We start from the raw sequence: 20,614 nt of genomic DNA, 5'->3' as shown, positions 1-20,614 counted from the left end.
GTACATCTAATTGCTGCCAGGATGGATAGACAATTTGGAATAGTGAGCTTCATTAAAAATCTTCCTTCTAATCTCCTCATTTGATGGAACCACCAATCTGTTCTTGTACCTTACTACCCCTGGCTCATCAATACTAAACTGAGGACCACGCCCTTCGGCAATCAATTTCTTGATGTGAGGAATTTCTAAAGTATATTGCCTTTGCTCCATAATAATCTGCTCAAGTAATTCTGAGACTAAGGCAATGTGAGCCAACACCTTTGCATGGTTGAGAGACAAAGGTGTTTCTTCAACCTGATATGACTTCCGTCTCAAAGCATCAGCTACCACATTGGCCTTTTCTGGGTGGTAATGTACCTCCAAGTTATAATCCTTGATCAATTCCAACCATCTCCTTTGTCTCATATTTAACTCAGACTAAGTAAAAATATATTTAAGGCTCTTATGATCTATAAAAATGTGTACTTTGTTGCCCAACAAATAATGCCTCCAAATTTTAAGAGCGTGGACCATAGTAGCTAGCTCTAAATCATGGTGGGGTAGTTCACTTTGTGCTTTTTCAGTTGGCGTGACGCATAAGCTATCACACGCCCTTCCAGCATAAGCACATATTCCAACCCCGTCTTCGAGGCATCACAATATACATCAAAAGGTCTGTCAATATCTGGTTGGGCCAAGACAGGAGCAGTGGTAAGAAGGTTCTTCAAAGCTTGGAAGGCTTCTTCACAAGTCGGGCTCCAAACAAACTTGGCATCTTTCTAGAGCAGCTTGGTCATCGGCTGAGCTATCTTGGAGAAATCCAGGATGAAGCGCTGATAATATCCAACAAGACCAAGAAACTGACAAATCTGATGCACTGACTTTGGAGAATTCCAATTTAGCACATCTTGCACCTTGCTTGGATATACAGAAATACCCTTCGGTGTTAGAACATGTCCCAAAAACTACACTCGATCTAACCAAAATTCACACTTGCTAAATATGGCATACAGCTTGTGTTCCCTCAATCGAGTCAGTACTATCCGAAGGTGTTGGGCATTCTCTTCCTTGTTCTTGGAATATATCAAGATATCATCAATGAATACCACCACAAATTTATCCAACTCCGGCATAAAGATTGAGTTCATGAGATACATGAAAAATGCAGGAGCATTGGTGAGATAAAAAGACATGACTAGGTATCCATACAACCCATACCTAGTAGAAAAAATTGTCTTTGGTATATCTTGTGGTCTAATCTTGATTTGATGATAGCCTGAACAGAGATCAATCTTGGAGAACACCTTGGCACCAGCTAGTTGATCGAACAAAGTATCAATTCGAGGTAAAGGATACTTGTTCTTAATGGTTACCGCATTGAGAGGGCGGTAATCCACACACATCCAAAGAGTGACATCCTTCTTCTTCACAAAAATGGCTAGACAACCCCATGGTGAAGAGCTAGGATGGATGAATCCCTTTTCCAACAACTCTTCTAACTGTTTCTTCATTTCAACCAATTCCTTTGGGCCCATGTAGTACGGGCGTCGAGAGATAGGAGCAGTGCCAGGCTCTAACTCAATGGAGAACTCCATATCTCTCTCTGGTGGCAACCCAGGTAGATCTTTAGGAAAGACATCCGGGAACTCACATACCATAGGAATAGAAGCAAGATTAGGAGAAGCTTCAGCATATGTAGCAACAGGTAAGGCTAGATCTAAGGGTATAAGAAGAGACATCCTATCCTTAGAAGAAGGAAGCCATAATTCCACAACTCTCTGCTTCACATCCAAAACTACCCCATATACGGGCAACCAATTCATTCCTAGAATTGCATCAATGCCTTACTGAGGCAGCACCATGAACTGGAGACGGTAAGTGTGAGTGGCTAATACTAAGCCCACTGTGTCCGTCTGAGTATTAACACACAACTGCGCACCCAGAGTACTAATTCTATAGGCAAAAGGTATAGCCATAAGAGGTATATTGTGCCAGTGTGCAAATCCCATGCTCATGAATGAATGTCATGCACCAGAATCAAACAACACATAAGCTAGATGGGAATCAATGGTGAACATACCAGCCATCACCAGTTCATTTTGCAATATTTCCTCAGCCTCCTTCTTCACAAAAATGGCTGGATAGCCCCATGGTGAAGAGCTAGGATGGATGAATCCCTTTTCCAACAACTCTTCTAACTGTTTCTTCATTTTAGCCAATTCCTTCGAGCCCATGCGGTACGAGCATCGGGAGATAGGAGCAGTGCCAGGCTCTAACTCAATGGAGAACTCCACATCTCTCTCTAGTGGCAACCTAGGTAGATCTTTAGGAAAGACACCCGGGAACTCACATACCATAGGAATAGAGGCAAGATCAAGAGAAGCTTCAGCATGAGCAGCAACAGGTAAGGCTAGATCTGAGGGTATAAGAAGAGACATCCTATCCTCAGAAAAAGGAAGCCATAACTCCACAACTCTCTACTTCATATCCAAAACTACCCCATATACAGGCAACTAGTTCATTCCCAAAATTGCATCAATGCCTTGCCCAGGCAGCACCATGAACTAGAGACGGTAAGTGTTAGTGGCTAATACTAAGCCCACTATGTCTGTCCGAGTATTAACACACAACTGCGCACCTAGAGTACCGATTCTATAGGCAAAAGGTATAGCCATAAGAGGTATATTGTGCCAGTGTGCAAATCCCATGCTCACCAGAATCAAACAACACATAAGCTGGATGGGAATCAATGGTGAACATACCAGTCATCACCAGTTCATTTTGCAATATTTCCTCAGCCGCCTTCTTCACAAAAATGGCTAGACAACCCCATGGTGAAGAGCTAGGATAGATGAATCCCTTTTCCAACAACTCTTCTAACTGTTTCTTCATTTTAGTCAATTCCTTCGGGGCCATGCGGTACGGCGTTGGGAGATAGGAGCAGTGTCAGGCTCTAACTCAATGGAGAACTCCACATCTCTCTCCGATGGCAACCTAGGTAGATCTTTAGGAAAGACATCCGAGAACTCACATACCATAGGAATAGAGGCAAGATTAGGAGAAGCTTTAGCATGAGTAGCAATAGGTAAGGCTAGATCTGAGGGTATAAGAAGAGACATCCTATCCTCAAAAGAAGAAAGCCATAACTCCATAACTCTTTGCTTTAGATCCAAAACTACCCCATATATGTGCAACCAGTTCATTCCTAGAATTGAATCAATGCCTTGCCCAAGCAGCACCATGAACTAGAGATGGTAAGTGTGAGTGGCTAATACTAAGCCCACTGTGTCCATCTGAATATTAATGTACAACTGCGCACCCAGAGTACTGATTCTATAGGCAAAAGGTATAGCCATAAGAGGTATATTGTGCCGGTGTGCAAATCCCATGCTCATGAATGAATGTGATGCACCAGAATCAAACAATACATAAGCTGGATGGGAATCAATGGTGAACATACCAGCCATCACCGATTCATTTTGCAATATTTCCTTAGCCTCCGTGAAATTAACCTATCTAGATTGGCTCACTAGCACTTTCTTCTTGATAACTATCCACTTGATTAGCCTGGAGTTAGCTGAAGGCTGAGCAGACTAGGCCGACTGGTTTTGCGGACACTCCTGGGCATAGTGGCCTTACTTGCAACACTTAAAACAAGCACCAGGCTTGTTCCCTAGTCCCAAACAAGGTGGGACCGACTGTCCCTAGGGCTGCTGGTGTTGCACCTACTGGGTATGTGCATGATACTGAGTGGAAGGAGCCTGAAAGGTCTACTGAGGCTGTCGAAATGAATGCCCACCCGAGGGCTAGTAGGGCACCCACCTGACAACCTACACCATCTATGCCTAGGGATGACTAGAAGACCTAGTAGACACCTGCTTGCACTTCCATTCCACCTGAGAGTCATGCTGCAAGCCCTCCATGGCAATAGCATCATTCATCATCGCCCCAAAGGTCTGATAGTTCCCAGTATATAACTCCTTCTACAAGATGCACGAGAGGCCGTGATAAAAACGGTCTCTCTTCTTCTCATCAGAATCAACATGAGTCCCAGCATACTACGACAAGTGGTTGAACTTGTTGACATAGTCCATCATGGACATGCTTCCTTGCCAATGGTCTAGAAACTCTATCAACTTCCTATTTAGAACACCATCAGGAATATAATACTCTCTAAAGGCTACAGTGAACTCCTGCTAGGTCACATGGTGATCCACCGGCTGTATGGCATTAAATGTGTCCCACCATGCACTAGCAGATCCCAACAGCTGTTGCATCGCAAAGCACACTCTCTGCTCATCAGTTACAGTGAGCAGTAGAAACTTTTGCTCCAGAACATGAAGCCAATGCTCCACATCTAGAGGCTCAGCCATGGGCATGAACATGGGTGGGTGCGTCTTTAAGAAATCCTAATAAGAGCAGGGTCCCTCAGGACCGTGGGCACCACCCCCGTTCCCACCATTACCTCCATGGCCTCCACAGGTGAAGCCACCGATAGCCTATGCCAGCAGCTCCATGGCACGGGCTGACTCGCGGCGAGCAGCCAACATCTCCGCCATCATCTCCTCATGAGTCATCGGAGGTGGTGGTGGAGGAGGAGGAGGAGCCAGACATGGAGCCTCATGGCTCTCCCTATTGCCGTTCCCATTGCCCCAGCCACTTTCACCTTGGCCCTCGCCAAGACTGTGGCCCGCTCAGAAAAGTGTGGCAGAACCGCTCAAAATAACACACTTACGGAGGCACTCGTCTTCCACTAGACACTAAGCGCCCCGAGAGCAAGCTACATCGGGCAGATTCCGTCGAGCACACCCTACGGGAGAGCCCGAATAATCCACATTTTTTCTACAAGATCCAATAATGAGAACAAGTTTACATTGCTTAGTCTATTTCATACATCCAGAGTTCTTAAAAATTGTATTATTACATTACCAAATTCAGAGTGCGAAATATTAAACAGCGGAAAGAAAATAAACAGCAAGTAAACATCTATCGATAATAAGCAAGGATCCGTCTGTGTCCACCAGAAGAATCCTTCACACAATGGCTATGTCTCAAGCAGTACCTACAACAGGGGTAAATAAACCCTGAGTACACAATGTACTCGTAAGACTTATCTGACTTATGGGAATAATTTCCCAACTCCAAGGAATATGGTAAGCTATATGGTTTGTTGGTTTCCTTTTTGCGGAAAGCAATACTAATAGTGAATCCTTATGTAAGTTAATATTAGCAGTCATGATTAATTTATTATCTAGCCCTTCTATGTAAGCACATGTTCTACTTTCAAGCAAGAGTTGAGCAAATAGTTCCATTTCATCACCTTTCATCTTTTAGTTCTTACTACGGTGCTAGAGTTTAGACAAGTCATACCGACACGGCGGTGATTCATGAATCAATGTGCCCAGCTGGGTACTCTGAAACAAACGTCCCGCTTGTACCCCAGGCACAAGTAGGACCAACTCACCACTCTCATGTTAAGGGGTCCAGGTCCCCATCCAAACTTGGACTCCAAGCCCCCGCTCCTGAGTCCTGGACTTAGTGTGGTGCTTAGACCTCCACAATCCCTGCCTCCAATCAGTCGGTCCGAAAAGAGCCAGAACCCACAACAAGAGAGCAACAAGCCTTCCCTGCGCCCATACCCAAGTATGTGCTCGGGATAATAAATCTGTGACTTACCTAGCGTCCATTGCAATGGCTAGTCCTTAATTGACATAGACAGGAAAAAAGTGTAACCAAGCTATGCCCCATTGGCCGTAGGACACAACCTATTACACCCACCAATACCCAAACCATATCCCTACCCGGTCTCCATTTTCCTTTCCACTATTTTATCATGAGTGATAATAATCACCTATTATGAGTAACGACAGGTTACTCATGCTACCAAAATCCTAAGCATAGCAGCTACTCGACCTATACTAGTAGGACTCATAGGTAGATATATTTATGCATATAGTTTTCATAAAATACTTGTAACATAAATGCACATCATATATATCCAGTGATCATTCAAAATAAGGGTTATGCATCGGGGCTTGCCTTGGGCAGACGGTGTGTCAACAAAGTTAGCAACTGATGCCTCCGGGGCTCCCTCCTGAACGAGAATCTCCTCCTTGTACTCTTCAATGATCTCCTTGAAGTCTTGTTCATCCACAGGCACGAACTCTACCAACTCGTTATCTACATGCATGAAATGATGATGCAACACTTAGTAATACAGCAATAGCAACTCTTAAAATACGAACACACCTATCAAGTTACTAAGCTAGTTCTACCGACTGAGGTGCTAAGTTACCTATTGTTACCACTAACAAGTATGAAACATGGCATGTACTATCTTAGCAACTAAAGGCATTCTTACTCTTAATACCGATTTACTATATGTATACTAAAACAAGGAGTACTAGCTACTCTATTTATCAATCTACTCAAGGGCTACAAAAAGTACAGTGAGTACATAATAATCTAATGAACCTACTGTAAAAAGTTCATGGCTATCGCTATCACCAATTTACCACAAAAATTCTGACAAATATTAAGCTAAATAATACTAAGCTCTCCTAAATGAATTAATGAATCTATCATTATCATAGATAACTGCAAACTAACTACACCAATAGCTAGATAGCATTTTTGTGAACCTAACAAATTTTGTTTCACTATTTTTTATCATCTACATAATTTACTATAATTTTTCAAAGTTTGGCTCAAAACTAAATTGAATAAACCTTTACTAATTCACTGGAAAATGAAAAACCAAAATCCACCGCGTGGCCCACATAGACGTGGCCCAACCGCACGACGACCGCCCACGATGGGGAGGCCCCCGCGCATCGGTACATTTGCTAAAACGTCCTCTCTCTAATACCGAATCCAACCGATGTCTATAGCACTATTCCTTTAGTCGGCTATCTTACAATTACGCCCCTCCCCTTTTCGTATTTACCATAGCCATACCCTCGGGCACCCGCATGTGCACCGACGTGGCGGTGCTCGCACTGGGCAGTCACACCGGCCAAACTAGTCCCTCCCCACCCCCAATAACGAGCTGATGCTCACCTAGACGCAAACTCGAAGCGATGGGCGGTGAAGCGGTGAACGAAGACGCTGTCCCGAGCTCCCTCCATGGCGGCGGATTCCTTCCTGTGATGGCGGCCATGTTTCCATGAGCCAAGGCACAGACGACGTGAACGAACTCAAGAATGGGCATCAGTGACTCACCCTGAACCTACCAGATGTGGTGGCTTGACCAGGGACGGACCAGGTGCATCCGACCATGCGCACATGGCAAGCCTCACAACAGCGGCGGTGGTGCGACCAAGCTAATAGCACTGGGAAGGCAATGGTGGTGGAAATTGGGTGCGCACTGGATGGAGGGGAACAGGGCGAAGACATAGTGCCAAATAATTGAATGGAGGTGGACGGTGCGAGGTGAATTGAACGGGCGCTGTTGTGGGGTCTTAAGATGGCCGACAACGAGGGAAGCTTCAAATTGGGCCTCGGCATAGTACGGTTGCAACAGTGGTTGAGCTCAGCGCGTAGCTAGGATCCCACTCAAATATCAGGTGCACTCAATTGCATGGATTTGACCGACACTGCGAGCTGGCCTTGGCGTGTCTCGGCGACTCTAGCGCGATGCCATTAAAGGCGGAGGTGACCTAGGAAGGCAGCGTGGCGCTTGCCACTCCATAGACGAGGACAAGGTCACACACAGGAGCTACACATGCATGTATGGAGTCGACATGATTCGCGCAGCCACAGTGCCTTAATTTGCAAGCCGACGGCGACACGGTCATGTGACGGCGTCGTAGGCATGCGTAGCGGTGGTAGTGGCGACGTGACACAACAATGCGGGTGCACGCGAAGCAACAATGCGACGTAGAGGAAACATGCGTGCTGATAAGGATGGCTATGGCCCTATGATGCCACACACCCGAGCAGACGGCGATGGTGACTGGTGGAGCAGGACTGGCAATAGGGCAACACGAGCGGCTCTAGGGCACCAATAGCGGTGACAGCATGCATCGCGGCAGTGAGGCGGGCCCGCTGCCAGCCAGGGCTATCGACCACTGCAACCAGTCGAGCACGACCGGCACACGCACGCGTGTGGCTGGCATGCCGACGATGGTACTGGAGCGTGGTGACCACGTCTAGATGGTGACACCGGCCAAAAACGTGCTATGCACGCAATTTAAAGCGCCCCAAAAATCAACTTCATGCGCCAAACCACCTTTTCTATCCTCAAGAGAGTATGTTAAACTACTGAAACAAGCCCTAATACCCCACCATTACTTAACCCAAATCTCCTACAAAAATTGCCAAACTTGACCTCATCGAACCAATTTTCAACTTAAGAAATTTAACTAAGTCTTGCCCGGATTCGCGTCAACCTCGATTTCCATGCTACCAACCATGCTAGCTAGGGAATTCATTTCTCAATCGTAGGTATTTCATCGTCACCTACAAAGTTTGTACTACAAACTTTATTAAAATTCTGTATATACATTCTATAGCATTTTCGCTTAATAAAAATTCATTTACAACCCTAAGTGACATAACGCGACATTGAATGTAACTTTCGTTTCGCGTTTTCGATGAACATTTCGGGTCACAGAATTTGATTTATACACTATATTACATACACTATCACATAAACATGATGCCCATGCAGTGTTTTAGCAAAAGATTTATAGTGTAACACCGAGGGTATTACAAAAAGATTCAAATTTTTTATGAAAACACAGAACACACTACCACTCAGGCATTAATGGCACAAAAACCTACACTGTTGCCACAACAACAAATTTATCAGAACCAAAGCAAGTTGTGGGTGAACATTCAGATTGACAAGGAACAAGCACCACCTAAAGTCACAGTAGCAGCATAGGAAGGGCAAAAGCTATAAAAAGTACACTAAGCACCAAGTAAAATCGGACTACAAAAATCACTCACGCTAAGTGCCTCGACCTCAAGTATATAATATTACAGTAATATGATGTATGGATGATGAGCACCTTATAGCTAACACAGTAACCAATGAAGCATTTCACCACTACTAGTTCAATGGATACAAACACTAATAAGAATCTAATTCACTGAGCTAACAACAAACTCTATGCAGCCAGTTCACCTCTCATCAAAAAGTAGAATCTCAAATCTACTTTAGTAATCATCTAGTAGGCTAGCACAGCACCTGAACAAACCAAGACCACAATATTTAGAACCTAGGGCAGCTAAGCTGAAAAAATTATAACCTTAATCGGCCATCGCTAACCAAAACGAGAATGCTCAGAACCAAGTCAAATCACCTCGTCCTACTCAGAACCAAGTCAATCACCTCGCCCCCTTAATGATGCCTCTTGAGAGGCTTCAGATAAAACACTAATTGCATAACGAGACAGTGCTACAGCTACAAACAAATTGATCGATAACAAAATCTGCCTGTCTGGTTTAGCAGATCAATACTCACTAATCCAAACATAGCATTCAACAAAATCAAACAGATCAATAGTCTATTTTCACACCCAATGCATCTTGGTGTACTTTCTGATAGGCCTGGTGTTCCATCTAGAAACTCTATGAGATATAGCAGGACTCTGGATGTACCAAAACCAAGCAGACTGCAGACCACAAGTAACTACGATCTACTCACAATCAAAAATGGGAAAGGATAAATCATAAGAGAATATTTTTTTAACGGCTGAACAGACTTTAGGAGATGATTACTTAACCATCTAAACTTGAATATCCCAAGCAAACCATGATCAACATAGTTCTATCAAATTATAGTTTCACAGTAGGTAGATCAATAGATTTCTAGAACTAGACATTCAGAGAGCAAGCAACTACTATCACAAAGTGGACTAAATGTTCCAAGCAAACCACAATCAGTTGAGACACATATGAACTTAATGTACCAACAAGCAACTAATATCACAAATAGATTGCTGGAACTTAATCTGTCAAACACAAATGGGTAAATCAACGCATCTCTAGCACTGACATTCAGAGACAACATATGCAATGCAACAGAATCATTTGGTTGGTATTAGTGACAAAGGATAGATTGTTTCAATTTTTTCATGCTCATCCATTGGTAAATTGTTATCCATGCTCATCCACTGGACACTGGTGATCTAAATGCCAAATCAGAGAGCACTCATGCAGCAGAATCAATGGACAGGAAATGAAACACAAAAGAAGCAAAATAGAGAACAAAACCAATGGCGAGCAAATGGGTAAATCAACTAGCTAGCACTGACATTCAGAGACAACTAGCTCTACAGACCCCTAGCACGATCCCAGCCGCAAATCAAACTAGAACACAGCGCAAATCACCCTTCCTCCACCTCGTCTGTCCTGCTCCCCTCGAGCAGTAGCACTTCCGAAACCCACAACAAAATCAAACAAGCGCAAATCAAGGGGCTAAATAAGCGCAAATCACCCATCCTCCACCTCGCCTAACATCATCCCCACCCCACCCTGCTTTCGCCTGGTCGCTCGTCGTCTACGGCGGAAGCGACGACACAAGGCAAATCCACCGACGAAACAACGCCCGTCCAGGTGACACAAAAGCAAGCAGACTCATCCTACATGAACTCGAATTGAACCACATATACATCACAGATGCCATCAAATCATAGATCTATTGAACCAAAAACTGAGTCTATCCAACAAAACAGAGCTCAATGCAGTGGAGAGCGCACGACGTAAGAAAATACCTCATGACCTCAAGGTATGGCGGACATGAGCGAGCCTCCGAATCACCAAGGAAGGGACACCGACGGGCCTCGACGGGGAGGAGCACAAAGAGGGTTAGAACAATAGCCACAGCGACGAGCTCCAGAAAGCACGCTCCCTTTCCTGTCTGTGCACGTGGATCGAGGAATATGAACAGTGTCTGGCAACCAGACAGCCAGAGTGGGCCCTGCACGTCAGTGTCACAAACCAACCAACACCACATCGGAACAAACCACACATCGATTCTTCATCCAACGGACACAAAATTTGTGTGCCAACAAACAACAAAACACATGTGTGTCATATAGCATTTCTGAATAAAAAATATGAGAGGTCGCCACCAAAATAAAAGATGAATCAAACAATTGGAGAATCAAAACAACTATGCCAACCTAGATCTATGGTCAACAACTAATTTCAACCACAATAACAGAAGTGGATCAACCATGATGCTAATTCGGTTAGAGATAAATAAACAAGCCCCAGGCCGCCCATCAACACTTCAGGGGAGAAAAAGCAATTAGCCATGAACAATTACTCACAAGCATCAGCTTAGATGGACCAGAAGCAAAACTAAATGAGCTCAACACATCACATTTATGTCCTGCACTTACAATGACAAATACAAGTTGTGTGTTGCAGGCCTAAAAACTCTAGTACTGTCACTTATACTCTGATACTGAAAAAACAAGTGTAGACACCACACCACACCAGGAGTAGCTGGGTAGGGCCAATCTCTGTTTATTTCCAACTAGTTTCTACATACATAGACTGACACTCTGGCAAAGGCAAAAAATGACAAAATGGATGGATCACAACAAAGCCTAGAAAATGAATCTGCACAACACGCAAAAATTTCAACCACAAACAAATTTGCACACTCAATGGATTGTGCAAAATCAACAAATATCACACTTCAATAGGAGTGCAAATTCTAATAAATTTGGACACTCACATACTATGACTGAAAATTTCAGAAACAATAATAGGTTGCTCATAGGTAGAAAAAAAATCAACCATAGGCAACTCATAGGGCCACACGAGACTAGATCTAGCAATCAGTGGCACTTGAGCAGGTTCCTGTATTGTACACTAGCTAATACAGAATGTGCAAACAAATTTTAGTTCTACTACAACAACATGGAGAATGAACGAATCAAAGGTGGACAACAGCAATGGGAGGGGCATACGAAGATTGCACAACCACAAGGACGAGTGAATCTGAAAAAATTGAAAGAAAAACAAGCATCCGGCGTCCCAAACTACCAGAATGCAGATCAGCATCACAACGACACTGGCACATCCTCACAGCAGGGACACGAGCGCGGGTGCGATGTCCATGGCTCTGAACTACAAGAGAGGAAGGAGAGCTGCCCCCAACCACCGGCGTGCCAGTGTGGTCTAGGCGTCAGCGCCGGAGCAGACGCGTGGCTGCGAGGCGACCAGGTGGCCGTCGCGTCGGGCGGAGCAGACGTGCAGGTGCGAGGCCAGAAGGTGGCCGTGGTAGCGACCTGGGAGTGCGAGGAGCAGAGCTGGGACGGAGTGGAGACAGAGGAGGCCATGGAGACGCGAGAAAAAGGAGGGGAGGCGGTTGTACTGGCGCCGGCTCCATGGATCCATGAACCAGGAAATAAATCCCCACATCAAACAACACCAAGGGCGCCATTGCCGCCATGGATCCACCGTGCTTCAACCAACACCAAAAACCAGAGAAACAAAGCAAAATAAAACTCGAATCAAAGCAAAACGAACCACAGCACGGGGAGGGAGATTTACTACAAACCCAAGGCAGCAGAAGCAACGTACCTCTCCAAACCCTAGAAAATCGCCATATGCCCTACCATCGGGAAACAACAGCCTAAGGAGAGAGACGAGAGGAAATGAAAATGGGGAAGAAAACGAAACGGGCACCACAAATCGGGCGCGACTCAAAAAATCTGAAAAAATAGCACAGACATGTGGACCCACATAACAGAGACTCATACAAAATTCGTGTGCCAACAAACAACAAAACACATGTGTGTCATATAGCATTTCTGATTTGAAGAGGGTTTAGGGGCGCATCCTCGATTTGACGAACTCGGATCGTGTCGGGAAGTGTTGCACCGTTGCGTAAACGCTACTGCACGGTCGTCGTTCGCTTTGTGCTTTGGGGTTTGTGAATTCAGAACGACTTGATTGATGCGCATGTACACGTCTCGGTAAGTTTTCTTTAGCAATAATGGTGGTGATTTATTTCACATGGAAAATTGGTGACTACATCGTTCGATTGCAATGCAATGCAACACCTCCCACGAGTTGAGTTTGTACGAGACAGTAAACAAGCAAACAAATTTAGCTAGCCAACGACCTTGACCGGACACCACAAATCACAGCAAACCTCCAACTCCCTCTTCGTTCATCTAGTTTATTCATTCCTGCGTGGCAGCGGGCGTCCGTGCCCGTGCGTGCCTGCTGCGCGCGCCGACGGAGCTAGCTAGCACGGCTAGCAGCTCGGCACGGGCACCTTGCACGCGGTGAACACCCTGCGCTTGTGCCTGGTGTCGACGAGGCGCTTCAGGTTGGCGTCGTCCTTGTACCGGCACAGGCAGTTGGGCCCGTGGGACTTGAGCCTGACGCAGCACGCGGACGTCGGCGACGCCTTCCCCGCGAACGCGCTCGCGCACGGGCTCAGCTGCATCACGTCGCACGGCGCCAGAGCCGAGAAGTCGCCCGCGGCTCGGCTGGAGAGGATGCCGACCAGCAGCACCGCCACAAGGAAGAACACGGCCGGCCTCATCGTCCCGACGATCCCGGCAAATTCTCTTCTCACTGGATCGGACTGGGATTCTGGGAGTGGGTTGGGAGTCCACGAACGTCGTCAGGAGCTTTTTGTAGGCGCCTGGCTGTAGTATGGTGGATTTGCTGATTAGCAGGTGAGGTGAGTCACGGTGTAAGCATGCACAATCGAGCCCAGTGTCCGTTAGGTGAAGCACGCCCGATGAAAGGCCTGCCCATTTGATGCTTTCTCACCAGTCATCACGATTCTAACAAGGTTGAGGTACGTGCACATCCTGCGAACGTATTGTTGAGTAGTTTTTCAGTTAAACTTTTGGTTATGTCATAGGTCCTGTACTATTCCCATTTCCCAAGTGGGAAGCCAGCAGATCGTCTGATTTTGAAGATGACATCGACAAGATAAATAATCTGGCAAACTTCTGAAAATAATTGAACTTGCTTCTTGTCCCCAACAACGAGTTCCCCAATTCCTGAGGCAAAGTATCTGTTGGAGCGACACTTGCCGTCGATTCATTTGTTCCCTTCGACAGTTCAATTCCTACCGAGCAAGCTATCCTTTTCTTCACAGCCTATGCCCCCTGAGATGATTATATACTAGCATTTTGGGTGGTTATAAAGATGTGCTTTCTGCAATAGACCGATCATATGAACCAAAATAACAGTTCAGCGTCCCCAACCTCGTATAAACACATGCATCCGAATTTCCCAAGCGATCATGGCAACGGACGAGTCGATTCATAAGCTTCTCGATGGAGGGAGAGGTACGCTGCTCTTCTGTTCTTTCTGGGAAAAATAGGTTACGCGATCTGCATCAGTGTGGTTTCCTTTAGAGCAGATTTTACTCATGACCCCAATTGTTTGTGCTTGTGCCTCGCAGCCGCGGACATTTTACTGTGGAAGGACAGGAACTTGTCTGCAGTTGTGCTTGCTGGGGCCACATTGATATGGTTCCTGTTCGAAGTTGTTGAGTACAACATTATACCGCTCGTTTGCCAGATAGCCGCCCTGGCCATGCTCGTGATCTTCATTTGGTCAAATGCTGCGCCCCTCTTGAACATGTACGCCTTTCCTTTTCTGATGAGAAAATTGCGGGCTTAGACAAATTTTAAATGACACAAAGGCACAAGAAGCATTATTCAACTAACCAGTTTTGCGTTGCAGAGCCCCTCCAAGAATCCCAGAAGTCATCATCTCTGAACATGCCTTCCGACAAATAGCACAGATCATCCATTACAAACTGGCACACACTGTGTCTGCTCTTTATGACATTGCATGCGGAAAGGATCTGAAGAAATTCCTCTTGGTACATTACAATCAGTTATTACTTTGCTACCTTTATGAGAAAAAACATATGGCGATTGTTACAGTGCCAATATACAGCATACTGCAAAGATCCGACATGTGTGATACTTGGAATTTAAGTTAAATAAACTTGCATATCGAAAAGCTCGGGCCATTATTTTGCCAATGCTATTCAACAATCTAGTACTGTTTTGGGAAATTTACAACACTTTAGTCTTGCACTAACAATGTTCTGTTTCTAATTCTAAGGTGGTCGTGTCACTGCTAATATTGTCAGAGATTGGCAGTTCTTACAGCTTCACAAGTCTACTATATCTTGGTGAGTAGCGCAGAAAATAGTGTTTTTATAGCAAGATAAACGTACAAGACACCATATAAACCAGTTGTGACTATACATTTAACAAGTCTTATATTTCTTCCACAGGATTTCTCTGCGCCCACACTTTGCCAGCATTGTACCAAAGATATGAGATAGAGGTTGACCACCTAGCCGCAAGGGGTAGTGAAGACATCAAGAGGTTCTACAAGAGGATTGATTCCAATTTCCTGAACAAAATACCAAGAGGCCCTGTCAAGACAAAAGTTAAATAAAATATACTCCCTGAGGATACATCAATAGTTCCCTTGAAAGGATGCATGGATGGACCTATCATAATTTGCAACAGGATGTGTGAACACAATCCCACAAATGCGAAAAAGTAACTCCATTTGAGCTTGGAGAATTCAGATCTGACTGCTAGCATCCAAATGTACCTATCAATGTGTGATACAAGCATATTTTCATGACTTCAACGATCAATATGAAATGGACACTAATGTTGTAATCTCAACAAAGCATATGTTACCAAGAATTGAGTGGTGGTTTCTCTTTCAATTGTGACACCATGGGTTTATTTTTAAGTACAAAGTGTACAACAAATAAAAAAGCGTCCAATATGGGCTCAGCAAGAAAAATAGTTAACATCGCCCGATTCATCATTCAATGTCTTCTCACATGTAAAATGCTGGCGCTATGTGTTTTACTAGCATACATGTGGAGTCCTTGGAATTAAACATTGCACGAGTTATATGAAAAGATTCACTTGTACCTTCTATGGTTGTGGAGAATCATCCCAAATCTGCTGTAGAATATGACCATATTTGATACATCAGAGCCCTTGGCTCTTTCTTATTTCAGTAGATGAAATATCTATGCGAAACTTTTCCTCCGGAATGGAGATGAACATGTCTCTCAGCTCTTCTGGAATGTCTAAATCCTCAAGGACCTTAGACAAATACCATATATAGTATCAGATGTCCTCTTTTATTTTCTTCCTTTTTTCAAATATGTGTAAAGAAAACGTCGATGTTAACCAATACCTTGAAATCTCCTTCAATCTTTCGGCCACCAACAAGAAAAGTGGTACCTGTGCTTTTACATTCGAGAAGTATCTCCAGCATTCTGTTGTAATCTCCTCCGTAATACTTAGGCTACAATGAGTAAACCTAGTTTAGTTAGACAACAAAAATATCCAACTGCCAATTTACTTATGCTGCAATGAGTAAGCTCTGTTAGTGAAGACAATACCATAATATGCTCAAAAGTAAGTACAAAGTGCTGATAGAAACCATAAAGACGAAAGAAACTGCAAATAGTTTCTTACGTTAACAAGCCTTGCTGCAGTGTCTGCACCAATTATAAAAGCGCTTCCTGGGAAAAGTTCCGCTTTCTTATAGAAGTATGGTTGGTTAGATATAATCACATTCTTCCCTGTAGAAATAAGATCAGAGTCATTGAACACTGGACGGAGTTTCCCAAGCAAATAGATACATTATTTCCTAACCATTTCTATCTTAGAAAAAATCAGTTACTCCATCAAAAGCAGTAAATGATAACTGATGACAAAATAAACATAATTTCAGTAAAACCAAAGATGGGTTGCCCAATTAGTCAATCACTATTTCATAGTTTAGTAACATAAACACAAACTCCGGAAAAATGTGACTGGACACTTCTGTAAAGAGACCCCAAGAAATATTTTTGTTCATGGATCAATAAGATATTAGATGAATGGCCGCTTGAATGCATGGTAAACAAAACCCTAGTTCTCTGTAACTGCAATTGAACTATGTTTACAAGCTTGGCCTGAAACCTGGTTAGAGTTCTAGCAGTATAGCAAAATGGAAGTCATGTCATATAACTAACAGCGTACATGGCACTGGGACATACCTGCTTTTCTAAATTGCTCAACACATCTCTTAATTTCTGCAATAGATAGTGGAGGTTTATCGGCATTAATTGCTGATATCTCAAAGAATGGAAGCCCATCATCACACATGCTACAAGAAGAGGTTTCATGAAAGATATCAGGCAATTTACTCTTTCATAGGTAGAAACAGCAAAAAAAGGCAAAGATAGCTATATGAAAATAGTGTTGCGCAGCCAAATGCCCATTATCAAAACATAATAAACCCTCCCTTTGATTAGTAACTTTCTCAGACAAGTGACATATCATTTCCACTTCAACACTGTACTACTTTCTTTGCATTTTTGGCTTTTATATTTCTCCTTGCTAGTATTTAGCATGATGAAATCAGCAGTACAATTTTTTTTATCTACACTCCTAGCTTCACAGGGAGAAAATCAAACCTTGATGCAACTTCCAACAATCTAAGGTGGCCATCATGCAAGGGGTTGAACGAACCAGGTAGAATTATTTTTCTGTTGAAGTTATTTTCCGCCAGAGCTACATTGAAGAACAGTGTGGTTCAAAAATTGGAGTTATAGAAAAACATAGAACCCACAAGACAGGACAAAGTGATTTCACAATGAAAATGGAAGAATTCTAGAATGAAAAACAGAGCAACTGCGAGTGCTAAATATACCAGCAAAATTATAGACTTTCATGCAAACTTGCCCATCAATAACTTGCTGAAGCTCTTGATCTTCATCAAATTGCTCCATGCTTTCTTCTGGAATTTCAGGTTCGTGAATGTCTGACTGAATGGTTGCAGAAACTCTGCAGGTATCTGCTATTGCCTACAACATGGTGAACTCTTAAAATGAGCACTATCTTAGAGAATGATGATCAATTAACATAAGACTTGGGGCAATCCTGATATGATCACATGATCAGGATTTGTTGCTCATATTTGTTGGTTATGAATTTATGATGTTCAACTTGATCGATATTACCACTGAGAATATACAAGTGCAGTGCATCTAGTGAAACATAATAACAAACCTTAAGCAAAAAGTAGCTTGAAACCTTGTCTTCTTCCTCTCTGCTCCGTAAACCCTGGGTAGAAAGAATATGGTACCATGAGGCAACACAGTTTAAAAATAATACTGGCATAGCATTGCTAATTTTACTGCAAATTCCGACCCCGCTGATATTAAAATAGTAGAGAGCACAAACCATTTAAAGGGTAAGAAAGGAACAGCGGTACTTGTACCTTTGACAAGGTAACATGTGATGTCCTGAGGCAATTATGTGTCCACGTTGACACATAAAACCTATTTGAAAACAATAATCAAATATTATATAGTGCATAATCAAGATCCACTGACTCCTCAAAGGATGAGAATTTTGTGCCACACACCATGTGCTCAGGTTCTTATGACCGCATCTCAAAGCATATGCTAACTCAGATATTCTAGCATAACCACTGTTCTAGGCTGGTGAAGGGGTGAGTTTGTGAGCAAGGCATACCTGTGGTCACCATGTTTTGGACGTGAGCTTGCCAGTGACCCAGTAAATCCAACACCCATAACTTGTAGACCTACACATACTCCCACTCATTGCTTCAAATTTTTTGGCAAGGATAGATCATGTTAGGTGTAAATGGTGCAATTCTACAAATTACATACTCATGTGCAGAATGATCAAATGCTGGGAAGTTAGATAAGCAGCATAAGTCCCCAAATACCTGGTCCAGAAAGCTTGAGTGCTCGGTTGTACGCGGCCAGTGCCATGTCCTCTGCAGCCTGCTTGCTAGTGAATTGCAGGGGCATCTGACCATCAATGCAGGATCAGTGCGAGTTCCCCATTAGCCATCTGTGAATTCTCAAGTGGAAGCGAAGAGTGCTCCAGGACCGGGAGTGCCGATTTGGTTACCTTGCCAAGGAGCTGCGCCATGGAGGCCCTGGAGTAGGGCACGACAACTTCGAGGACGGTGCCCGACGCGCCGGGCACGGACAGGAGCCAGCCGAGCGCCTGCGCCTAACGGGGGTGCCAAACAGTTGGAGTTGGCCGATTTTTTTACGGCAAAATTACATCACGCGCGTCGGCATGAGAGGTGTTGGTACGGATACCTGAGATGCGCCGCCGGCGAGGTAGATGACGGCCTGCGAACGAGAGGAGTGGATGGCCTCCACCACCGCGCGGACCCAGCTCTCCATCAAGATCCCGGTGGACGCAGGCTGCGTGCGAGTAATGATTGAGGGAGATTTACATTTTTACAGTTATTAAGAAAGGCACTCATCCTAATATAATGATACTTATAAATTTTACTAGATTTGAGAAGTTTTAACATTATATTTGTCATCTTTGCTGATACGCCACGCCGCCAGCTCGACGCGTTGGCTCCCAGGAGGCCAGGAGTAGCCAAAATGTCCTTGCTGCCCTGCCCTGCTTCTCTCTCCCTCACTAACAGCTGGGTCCCGCAGATCCTCTCACTGACAGGTGGGCCCCACTTGTCAACTTCATCTTCCACCTCCAGGCATACGCACACTCCCTGGTCTCCTCACGATGGTCGCGGTGCTGCACACGGCCTTCTCCACGGCCTTCACCTAGGTGCTGGAGAGCGCATCACGCGGCTGACGCTGGGGTCGTCGAGGATGGAGACGACGAGCTGCTCGAGCTCGATCTTGACGGCGAGCTCAGCCCGGGCGCAGGCGAGCTCGGCCGACGGTGGCGCTGGTGGCCTGGGCGCGGGTGCGGTCGGCCCCGGCGGACAAGGCTCTTATTCTGCATCTGGCGGCGTCCATGGCGATCAGCAAGCAGCGGGAGCGGCGAATCCGGCCTGGATTCGAGCTGCGAGCGCGAGCACGGGGTGAAGGAGGTGGAGGCGGGCGCTGAGGTGGCTAGCTGGAGACGTGAGGATGGGCGAGCGGTGGAGGAATGAGCGGCGCAGCAGGGAGCTCGTCGTGGCTGCCCATGGCGGCGGTCTGCTGCCGCGCGGCCGCGGCCTTGCGCGAGACGCCCGAGACGGCAGCCTCGGTGCGGAGGACGCGGGCGAGGGCGTCCGGCTGCTCGTGCTCGGCCTCGGCGTCGCGTGTGGACGGGGACGAAGACGGCTTCCGCCGCTGACGCCGGCGGCCGGTGCTACGTCGGGCAGCAGGCACGACAGGCGCACCGCTGGCGTGGCTGCAGCCGACGCACAAGGCCAACAGCGCGCCGCCGCCGGGCAGAGCTCGCCCTCGCGTGTGAGCCTTTCTCGTCGTCCTCGGACGCTCGGCAGCCATGGATGGGGGACCAAGCTGGTGGTGTCTGGCTCCCATCCAGGTGCCGGAGGTGGGAGACAAAGCTGACGAATGGGACCACCTGGGAGTGAGAGGATCTGCAGGACCCAGCTGTCGGAGAGGAAGAGAGAGGCTGACTGGCGCAGGCCTGTCGAGCTGACGTGGCGTGCATAAAGATGGTAAATCTGATGTTAAAATTTCTCATCTGGTATATTTAGGGCCTCTTTGGCACGGTTTATGTCGGCTTTGGCTTCATCTATTTTGTGTAAATCGAGGCACTGTAGCGTAAAGTCATTTTATAAGTTGAGGTTAAAATGAACTAGAAGCCGAAAAAATCAGTTTTTCTGACTTCACCGGCTTTGGCTTTACCAG

At 45.3% G+C, this 20,614-nt stretch overlaps 3 protein-coding genes across 6 annotated transcripts; 1 reads left to right on the top strand and 2 right to left on the bottom strand.

Moving 5' to 3' along the window:
- Window positions 1-12,999: 12,999 nt before the first annotated feature.
- Window positions 13,000-14,049, bottom strand: LOC136456414 (non-specific lipid-transfer protein 2-like). The gene has a single exon (XM_066456274.1). It carries the CDS (start codon window positions 13,496-13,498, stop codon window positions 13,205-13,207), a length of 294 nt encoding a protein of 97 aa, XP_066312371.1. The 5' UTR covers window positions 13,499-14,049; the 3' UTR covers window positions 13,000-13,204.
- A 22-nt stretch (window positions 14,050-14,071) lies between these two features.
- On the top strand, window positions 14,072-15,832 carry LOC136456413 (reticulon-like protein B9). The gene is made up of 5 exons (XM_066456273.1): window positions 14,072-14,258; window positions 14,375-14,555; window positions 14,659-14,800; window positions 15,049-15,118; window positions 15,224-15,832. Exons 1-5 carry the CDS (start codon window positions 14,213-14,215, stop codon window positions 15,388-15,390), a joined length of 606 nt encoding a protein of 201 aa, XP_066312370.1. The 5' UTR covers window positions 14,072-14,212; the 3' UTR covers window positions 15,391-15,832.
- Window positions 15,153-20,309, bottom strand: LOC136456411 (uncharacterized). Of its 4 annotated transcripts, XM_066456270.1 has the most exons (14): window positions 19,313-20,309; window positions 19,094-19,201; window positions 18,897-19,001; window positions 18,709-18,793; window positions 18,492-18,561; window positions 18,235-18,295; window positions 18,024-18,077; window positions 17,665-17,818; window positions 17,429-17,525; window positions 17,009-17,118; window positions 16,443-16,549; window positions 16,159-16,269; window positions 15,888-16,064; window positions 15,153-15,345 (listed from the first exon to the last, which is right to left on the bottom strand). In XM_066456270.1, exons 2-13 carry the CDS (start codon window positions 19,178-19,180, stop codon window positions 15,948-15,950), a joined length of 1,158 nt encoding a protein of 385 aa, XP_066312367.1. In that variant the 5' UTR covers window positions 19,181-19,201; window positions 19,313-20,309; the 3' UTR covers window positions 15,153-15,345; window positions 15,888-15,947. The 4 variants fall into 4 exon arrangements, with proteins under 4 accessions (XP_066312367.1, XP_066312368.1, XP_066312366.1 ...); XM_066456271.1 differs by lacking the exon at window positions 19,313-20,309 and having other exon boundaries at window positions 15,153-15,367; window positions 19,094-19,278; XM_066456269.1 differs by lacking the exon at window positions 19,313-20,309 and having other exon boundaries at window positions 19,094-19,277.
- Between the last annotated feature and the right edge of the window lie 305 nt (window positions 20,310-20,614).

The sequence above is a fragment of the Miscanthus floridulus genome, chromosome 6 (genome assembly GCF_019320115.1).
Source record: "Miscanthus floridulus cultivar M001 chromosome 6, ASM1932011v1, whole genome shotgun sequence".
NCBI lineage: Eukaryota > Viridiplantae > Streptophyta > Magnoliopsida > Poales > Poaceae > Miscanthus > Miscanthus floridulus.
This window is presented reverse-complemented; position numbering and strand designations above follow the sequence as displayed.

Coding starts and splice junctions, on each gene's coding strand:
- LOC136456414 (XM_066456274.1), bottom strand. CDS start 13,498: ATGAGGCCGGCCGTGTTCTTCCTTGTGGCGGTGCTGCTGGTCGGCATC.
- LOC136456413 (XM_066456273.1), top strand. CDS start 14,213: ATGGCAACGGACGAGTCGATTCATAAGCTTCTCGATGGAGGGAGAG. Junction 14,556..14,658: donor GCTGCGCCCCTCTTGAACAT/GTACGCCTTTCC, acceptor TTTGCGTTGCAG/AGCCCCTCCAAGAATCCCAG. Junction 14,801..15,048: donor ATCTGAAGAAATTCCTCTTG/GTACATTACAAT, acceptor TCTAATTCTAAG/GTGGTCGTGTCACTGCTAAT.
- LOC136456411 (XM_066456270.1), bottom strand. CDS start 19,180: ATGGAGAGCTGGGTCCGCGCGGTGGTGGAGGCCATCCACTCCTCTCGT. Junction 17,119..17,428: donor TTGTTGGAAGTTGCATCAAG/GTTTGATTTTCT, acceptor CTCTTCTTGTAG/CATGTGTGATGATGGGCTTC. Junction 16,550..17,008: donor TGAGCAATTTAGAAAAGCAG/GTATGTCCCAGT, acceptor TTATTTCTACAG/GGAAGAATGTGATTATATCT.